Source organism: Streptopelia decaocto (assembly GCF_964273445.1).
Source record: "Streptopelia decaocto genome assembly, chromosome: 2".
NCBI classification, from domain to species: domain Eukaryota; kingdom Metazoa; phylum Chordata; class Aves; order Columbiformes; family Columbidae; genus Streptopelia; species Streptopelia decaocto.
Genome location: NC_138655.1, coordinates 115,126,786 through 115,135,535, shown reverse-complemented (window position 1 = coordinate 115,135,535; position 8,750 = coordinate 115,126,786). Strand labels below are relative to the sequence as shown.

At 45.1% G+C, this 8,750-nt stretch overlaps 1 protein-coding gene across 3 annotated transcripts in view; it reads left to right on the top strand.

Annotated features, from left to right (window-relative positions):
* Positions 1 to 35: 35 nt before the first annotated feature.
* BBS9 (Bardet-Biedl syndrome 9) overlaps positions 36 to 8,750 on the top strand; it is a 338,602-nt gene continuing 329,887 nt past the window's right edge. For all 3 annotated transcript variants that reach the window (XM_082045335.1, XM_082045334.1, XM_082045336.1), the window contains exons 1-4: positions 36 to 321; positions 416 to 503; positions 1,595 to 1,715; positions 8,089 to 8,239. In XM_082045335.1, the coding sequence (XP_081901461.1) occupies positions 1,604 to 1,715; positions 8,089 to 8,239 (263 nt within the window). In that variant the 5' untranslated portion in view covers positions 36 to 321; positions 416 to 503; positions 1,595 to 1,603. The remainder of the gene's footprint in view (positions 322 to 415; positions 504 to 1,594; positions 1,716 to 8,088; positions 8,240 to 8,750) is intronic.

Here is an 8,750-nt window from a genome sequence, read left to right as displayed (position 1 = left end):
GGTACCACGCAGGAGGAAAAGTGGGGGAGAGAAAGGCGGACGGGCTGCTGGAGGAGGGCGGCGCAGCGGGCGCCCTCAAGGGCGAGAGGTTTCTGTGAGGGCTTTGAAAAGAAAAAGCACCAGCCGAGAAGTTGTGTGTTTTGTTTTTTTTTTTTTTTTCTCCTCGGCGAACAGGAAGGAATGACTCTCTTCCTCCCCCGCACAGGAAGAAATGAGAGAGCCCAACGTTTCGTCGCGCCGCTTCCCAAACTACATTTCCCAGCGTCGGCGCGAAGCGCGGCCGCCCCTTCTGGGCCGGGCGCGGCTGGTGCTTAACGCGGGGTGAGGAGGGCGCTGGAGATGGCGGCGGCAACGGGGAGGGGGCCGTAGCGCTGGAGCGCTGCCGGTCTGTGTCTCACCTTTCGTATCGCCTCAGGCTGCTCCTGCGGGGAGGGGGGAGCTGCTGTGTGTCCCCTGTGCAGCTGGGACCGTGCCGCGCCCGGGAGCTGCCATCTCCCGCCCAGGTAACCCCGCCGGTCTGCTGTCTGTCTTCTCCCGCTCCGGGGTGTGTGTGTGTGCGCGTCCGGGCGCAGCTCCTGAGGTGCGGGGCTCAGGTGGAGGTGCTGCACAGGGAGAGGGAGGTGTGTGCGGGGGGCTGCGCTGTTGCCAGCCCGCGCTCGGTTGCAGCAGGTTGCCTAGCTGGCATAGCGACGGTAAGACGGTAACCACCTAAGGTGGCGGGGGGGGGGGGGAGTTTTTATTCTCCACATATGGTTTCCTTTAAAGAGCAAAAGCACGGGTTTGCAGGATGAGTTTGCTCTGAAGCAAAGGATGAGCCCATCATTTTTCATTCTTCCCGGAAAGAACCGCTGGGGCTGGCGCTGTCTGGCTGCCCTTTGCTGCGGTGAGGTTGAGTTTGTTCAGGTTTATCTCACCGATGGCAGAGCATAGGCATTTAACTGTGAGTTTTGAGCCAGGGCGGTGTTATTGTCAAGCCGCCTATGAAAGGATTAGTCTCGTCTCTCTTCCACCCGCCCCCTCTACTTAAAATAACAGTAGGTAGGGAGCAGAAAAGCTGATTTGTGCCCTATCTGACCGAGTTCTTTAGTTGTGTCACTAGCGCATCTTCAAGGCGATTACTTGGTGGAGGTTTTGATGTTGTCTGTTTCAATGTCTTCATTTACTTTTCTAAAAATAAGTTTTTTTTTTTTTCAGAAGACTTGCATCAGAATGTGTTTTTCCTGATACTCCATAGTAAGACAGAAAACCTCAGTTCTCTGACTTTGAACACTTATATTACAGCCTTAATACTTGTTACAGAAGGCTTTTAACAGTTTACAATTTTTTTTTTCCTTTTGTTCATATAACTGGCAGTATTTATCACAACTAATTTGTAAACTAATGATGAGTTTCCTAAGGCTGTTTTCTGAACTACATAATAAGATGCCCAAGACACCTGAAATGAACATGTATTCAGCTCACACTAGAGCAATGTGAAGCTAAGAGATAAATAAATAAATAAAATAAAGTTGTTGCTATCAAAGAAAAAGTTGTTTATATAAACAGTCGTAAATGTATTAGTATACACTTTAACAATTGTTTGTTTCATTTTCAGTAAAGAAGAATGTCGTTGTTTAAAGCTAGAGACTGGTGGTCTACTATACTTGGAGAAAAGGAAGAATTTGACCAAGGCTGTCTGTGTGTTGGTGATGTTGATAATAGTGGCAGTGGACAAGGTAAATTCAGAATTACATGATTGAGACTTTTAAGCTACACAGCTGCAGGTTTCTTTGACCAATGCATCCTGAAAGCTTGTTAACCAGGCTGGTTGGCTAGTTAGTTTAAACTCTCTTTAATGTGTCTCTCTAAGGTTAAGATGATAAATTCAATGCTATTTTTCTTTGTATATTTGTAGGTTTCTAAACATCTTAATTCTTTCTTGTGTTTAATAGCAGTTTGTTTCATGTCTTATTCCCTCAATGGCAGATATCTTTAAAATAGAACATTTTCAGTTAGCTATAGGAGGAAACGTACATTTTAAGTTGTTGAAAAAACTTAATAAAAAAAAGGAAGGTGAGAGCTAATAAGCTAAGAATTTAGAAAAACAACCAACCTTCTCTGACTGAAAAATAAGAGACCCTTGAAATAAATGATTCTGTTTGAGTAAACATTGCTTTTCCATGTAGTCTTTAATATTGTGGAAATAAAGTGTGGAACTGAAATGATGTGTCTGAGGACATATTTACAGCAGTCCATGGTCTTTGCTGTCATGGAGAGTTCTTGAGTATGGGTTTTTTTTTAATTGATAAATATTTGGGATCTTTATGATAAACTAGGGGAGATTTGGATTGGATATCAGGAAAAACGTCTTTACTGAAAGGGCGGTCAGGCATTGGAACAGGCTGCCCAGGGAAGTGGTTGAGTGACCATCCCTGGAGGTCTTTAAAAGATATGCAGATGTAGTTCTTGGGGACATGGTTTAGAGGTGGACTTGGCAATACTAGGTTAACAGTTGAACAGTCTTTTCCAACCAAAACAATTCTATGATTCTAAACCTCACCTGACACAACTTGAGGCCATTTGCTCTTGCCCTGTCACTTGCTGCTTGGGAGAAGAGACCAACACCCTCCATGTTACAACCTCCTTTCAGATAGCTGTAGAGAGCAATAAGTCTCCCCTGAGCCTCCTTTTCTCCAGGCTAGTTTAGTCCCACTTCCCTCAGCTGCTCCTCATAAGACTTGCTCTCTGGACTCTTCACCAGCTTCATTGCCCTTCTCTGAACTTGATTCAGCCCCTCAATATCTTTTTTTGTAGTGAGTGGTCCAAAACTGTACACAGGATTCAAGGTGCAGCCTCACCAGTGCTGAGTACAGGGGAATGATCACTTCCCTAGTTCTGCTTGCCACACTATTGCTGATGCACACCAGCATGCTGTTGGCCTTCTTGGCCACCTGGACACACTGCTGGCTCTTATTCTGCTGTCTGTCAATGAGCACCTCCAGATCCTTTTCTAGCTGGGCTTTGGTCCTTCTAATTTTCTCCCTGCATAACTGCACAACATCTTTGTGGTCCTCCTGGGTTGCCTGCCCCTTCATAAACTCTCCTTTTATTCTTGAGTTCCAGCCAAAGCTCTCTGTTCAGCCAAGCCAGTCTTCTTCTCTGTTGGCCCATATTTCAGCATGTAGGGATGGCCTGTTCACAAACCTTTAAGATTTCCTTCATGATGAATGTCTGGCCTTCCTGGATTCACTTGCCCTTCAGAGCTGCCTCTCAAAGGACTCTGTCAGCCAGGGTCCTAAGCAGGCCAAATTCTGCCCTCTGGAAGTCCCAAGGTTGCAGTTCTGCTGACCCGCCTCCTTCTCCAAGAATTGAAAACACTATCATCTCACGATTGCTACGCTCAAGGTGGCCTCCAACCGCCATATCATGCACAAGTCCACCTCTATCCACAAACAACAGGTCCAGTGGGGCACTTTCACTAGTTGGCTCTCTAATCAGCTGTGTTGGGAAGTTACCTCCCATGCACTCCAGGAACCTCCTAGACAGTTGTGCTGGGTCGGCTGAGATAGGGATAATTTCTACACTGCCAGGACAGCTGACCCAGAGCTGGCCAAAGGGGGTATTTGATACCATATCAGGTCAAGCTCAGTCACAAAGTGGGTGGGACAGGGGTGCAGCCTCTCTGCTGGGAGCAGGGCAGTCAGGGACCCTCTTGGTTCTCTCTGGACCATGTGGTTTGGTGATTTTGTATTTTGGGTGTGAGGCACTGTTTGGGGCAGGGGGGCGGGTTTGGTGGGATTGCAGCCGGGGTGTCCACTTGTTGCTTCAGAGGGGGGCAGCCGCTGTGGCAGGGTGGCCATGTGGTGGTTGCACTGTGTGTCTGTTGCTTTTTACTTGCTTTCAATGTTGTTGTTACTGTTTGTTTTTCTTTGCTGTTCCCTTAAACTGTTCTTATCCCAACCCATAAGTTTTGTCTTTGTTTTCTGATTCTCCCCATCCCACCGGGGGGTTGGGGAGGGGTGAGCAAGTGGCACGAGGTTTTAGCTATTGGCTGCGAGGGGGCTGGGGCTAAACTACAACAGTTCTTTTTGTGAGCCAACCAGGAGAAAACAAAGGGCTGGGATAATGATAGAGCTGACCCGGGCATGCTAAAATACGCATTTACTATATTAGTTAAGTGGTCACGATGTTTCTTTGTTTGTTGACGTGGCTGTGTTATCTGAATTCCTACATGCCCTATGTGTCCCTGTGGTGCTGTTTATTACATCTGGGAAAAGGATTAGGTTTATCATATTGCTGTCCTGTGTAATATCAATTTATGAGATTGTGATTTCTTGTCCTGCATGTCTCTGGTTGTATTTTTATATGATATTGATGTTATTTCCATACCTTGGACACCGTCTTTTGGAAGTGATTAGTAATCACACCCAGTCTACGGGGAAGATGGAACTGGGGGAGAAAAGAAAGGACCAGGGAGACTTGAGTTTGACCTCTGGGGTTTTGGAGTTGGGAATACAGAGGATCCAAGGCCTGCTACGCTCCAACTGAAAAGGAGATATTGGCAGCATAGGAAGGGGTTTGAGATGCTTCAGAAGTGGTTGGTACTGAAGCACAGCTCCTCCTGGCACCTTGATTGCTGGTGCTGGGTTGGATGTTCAAGGGGAAGGTCTCCTCTACTCATCATGCAAATGATGCTATGTGGAGTAAGTGGGTTACATTGATCATACAACGGGCTCTGATGGAGAAACCTTGGCCACCCAGGGATCTTAGAGGTGATGACAGACTAGCCAGAGGGTAAGGATCTTGGAGTATTGCCAGAAGAGGAAGTGACACGTGTTGAAGAGGCCCCACCATATAATGAGCTATCAGAGAATGAGAAGCGATATGCCCTGTTCACTGATGGGTCCTGTTGTGTCGTGGGAAAGCACCGGAGGTGGAAAGCTGCTGTGTGGAGTCCCCTCTCAGTGAGTCACAGAAGCCACTGAAGGACAAGGTGAACTGAGTGGGTTTGTGGAGATGAAAGCCATCCAGCTGGCTTTGGACATTGCTGAACAAGAAAAATGGCCGGTGCTTTGTCTCTATACAGAATCATGGATGGTGGCAGATGCCCTGTGGGGATGGTTACAGCAATGGAAGAGGAGCAACTGGCAGCGCAGAGGCAAACCCATCTGGGCTGCTGAATTATGGTGAGGTGTTGCTGCCCAGCTAGAGAACCGGCCCATAAAAGTGTGCCATGTAGATGCTCATGTGCCTAAAAGTTGGTCCACTGAAGAACATCAAAGCAACCATCAGGTGGATCAAGCTGCCATGGTTAAAGTGGTTCAGGTAGATTTGAACTGGCAACACAAAGGTTAATTATTTATAGCTTGGTGGGCCTCTGGTGCCTCAGGTCATCAAGGAGGGGATGCAACTTATAGGTAGGCTTGTCATTGAGGGGTGTACTTGACTGTGGACACTATTGCACAGGTTATTCACAATTATGAAAAGTGCTACAATCAAGCAAGCCAAGTGGTTAAAGCCTGTGTGGTATGGGGGGTGATGGCTGAAGTATAAATATGGGGAGGCCTGACAAATTGACTATACTACACTCCCACAAACCGGTAGTGGCAAGCGCTATGTGCTTACAATGGTGGAAGCAGCCACTGTATGGATGGAAACATACACTGTGCCACTGCCCAAAACACTATCCTGGGCCTTGAAAAGCAAGTCCTGTGGTGACATGGCACCCCAGAAAGAATCGAGCCAGACAATGGGACTCATTTCTGGAATACCCTCATAGTCACTTGGGTCAAAGAGCATGGCATTGAGTGGGTATATCACATCCCCTACCATGCACCAGCCTGTGGGAAAACTGAATGGGACAATGGGCTGTTAAAAGACTATGTTAAGAGCAATCAGTGTTGGAACTTTTAGAAACTGGGATTCAAATTTAGCAAAGACCACCTGGTTAGTTAACACTAGGGGATCTACCACTTGAGCTGGCCCTGCCCAGTTGAAGCTTCCACATACTGTAGAAGGGGATAAAGTCCCTGTGGTGCGAATGAAGAATGTGTTGCAGAAAACAGTCTGGTGCAAACCCTTCTGTTGGATTGCTTTTGCTTGGAGACCTGGGAGCAGTTGGTGGGTAATGTTGAAGGATGGAGGAGTCCAGTGTGTACCTCAGGGAGATTTGATTCTGGCTGAGAATAATCCCATTATGTGAATTGTATGATGGTAATTGCTGCATAATACCTTGCAACATACTAACAGTATTGAGTAAGTACCTTTTAGGTTAATGAAGAATGAACTTCAGCAAGACTGAACAAAGTGAAGCAATGATGGAACCAGAGCTGGCTCCAAGAACTGGCATCCAGCCACATCCTCAAGGTTGACACCTTTGACCTGCAAATTGTGAGCATGACCTACAATTTCCAGATGCAGCATGCAACAAAACAACACTCCAATATGACACTCCATCTCTTTTGTCCCTGAAGACCATCCTAATAGAGTCCAAAGTCATGGACTCAATGAACATTTCAAAGGAATAAGATTATGCCATGAACTAAGCGAAAAAATATCTGTATGTATATATGTATTTAAGGTGGTAGTAATTAGTTGAAATGTGTTGGTAAGTGTAAGACTTGAGCATGAGATAAATGGTATAGAATAAGGGGTGGAATGTGCTGGATCAGCTGAGATAGGGTTAATATCTACACTGCCAGGACAGCTGACTCAGAACTGGCCAAAGGGGGTATTTGATACCACAGAAGGTCATACTCAGTTACAAAGGGGGTGGGCTGGTGGGGCAGTCTCTCTCTCTTACTCTCTCTTCTGGGAGCAGGACCCTGGAGTACCCTCTTGGTTCTCTCTGGACCACATGGTTTGATGCTTTTGTATTTTGGGCATGACCTCCAGTTCAGGGTACTTCAGAGTGGGGTGGGCTGCTGTGGCAGGATGCCCATGTGGTGATTGCGCTGTGTGTCCATTGCTTTGTAAGTTGTTCTTTTGTTGTTGTTACTGTTAGTTTTTCTTCACTTTTCTCTTAAACTGTTCCTATCCCAACCCATGGATTTTGCTTTTGTTTTCTGATTCTAGCCCCCATCCCATGGGCGTGAGTGAGCAGCGTGTGGTTTTAGCTGTTGGCTTGGGAGGGGGGCTGGGGCTAAGCTATGACAACTATTTTTGCTGTATTGTATTTCCAGCAGATATCTGGTAAGTTGAAGTCTCCCATAAGAGCAAGGGCCATAAATTGTGAAACTTCTCTCAGCTGATTGTGGAATATTTCATCTGTCTCTTCAACCTCATTGGGAGGTCTATAATAGACTCCCACCATGTTATCTAATTGTTGGCCTTCACCCTGACTCTTACCCATAAACACTCAATCCTTTCATCACCATCATTAAGCTGTAGACAGTCAAAGCAGTGTGCAACACACAGGGCTACCCCAGCTCCTCCCCTTCCTTGCCTATCCCTCTGAAGAGTTTATAGCCATCCAGTGCAGCACTCCAATTGTGTGAGTTGTCCTACCATGTTTCTGTGATTGCAACTATATAGTAGTTTTTTGGCTGCACAATGGCTTCCAACTCCTGTTTGTTGCCCAAGCTGTGTGCATTGGTGTAGATGCACTTCAGTTGGGCTAATGATCCAGCCACTTTTTTTTGTGGGAGAAGTCCCAATTCCTATGTGACTGTTCTGAGGTGCTTCTATGATTTCTAACACATTAATAACCCTTGAGTCTTTGCTGGCACATGAATCTCCATCCCCTACCTCCTCTGAGATGACAGACCAAAGGACCATGCTAGTACACTGTCCCTCAAACACTGGTAAGCCTGGTTTTATCAGAATGGGACTTTTTAAGAAGCGTGAACATCAGTCTAAATTGATGGAATAGTAGTAATGGTCAGTGCCACCACCATAATTGCCATATTGAACACTTTGCTGACAGGTTTTTGTGTATTTGCAAGAAAGCTAATTGCTAATTTAGAAGACAGAGCATAATGAACATTAATTGAATCATCTAAATAGTCTGTCTTTTTAAGGGCATTCTTTGAAGCACTTCTGCAGCAAATTGAATTCCGCCTGTGCTATGGTATTCTGTAGTCTCTCTCTTTTTTTTTTTTTTTTTTTTAGATAAAATTATTGTGGGCAGTTATATGGGATATCTCCGAATCTTTAATCCACATCCTGTGAAACCTGGAGATGGAGTACAACCTGAGGACTTGCTCTTGGAAGTGCAGTTACGAGAACCAATATTGCAGGTGGAAGTGGGAAAATTTGTTTCGTAAGTCAACAATAGGCTATGTTGCTGTTTATTTAAGGCTTAGATGCGTTTTTCTTTCTTCGTTTTGGGGAGTGAGTGTTCAGTTTCCAGACGGACAACTATTAAACACATCTATGAATACTGTAATATGCATTTGATCTGCTTCTTGAATTATCTTGAAATGAGAGAATTTTTACTTAATGTATATGTGGAAGAGAATCTTCCAGATACTTGTATAATTTTTTAAAAGTACGTATAACAGGAAAAACCTTGTATTGAAAGGGTTTTTTAGGTGTTATGAGAACTTGAGTAACTTGTTATGATCTAAGATGTAATGTCAGCCAGTTGTTTTGGGTTTGACAGGTGACTGAAGATCTTTAATTCCAATGAATTAATTGGAAATAAGTGGCCAGGTAGAAAAGAGATACTATGACTCTAAGAAAAAGGCCTTATATTTAGTTGGCTGGAAGAGAATCTACTTAGGAGAACTTTATTCTAAAAATTAAATATATGTTCTTAAAGGTTTCATTTT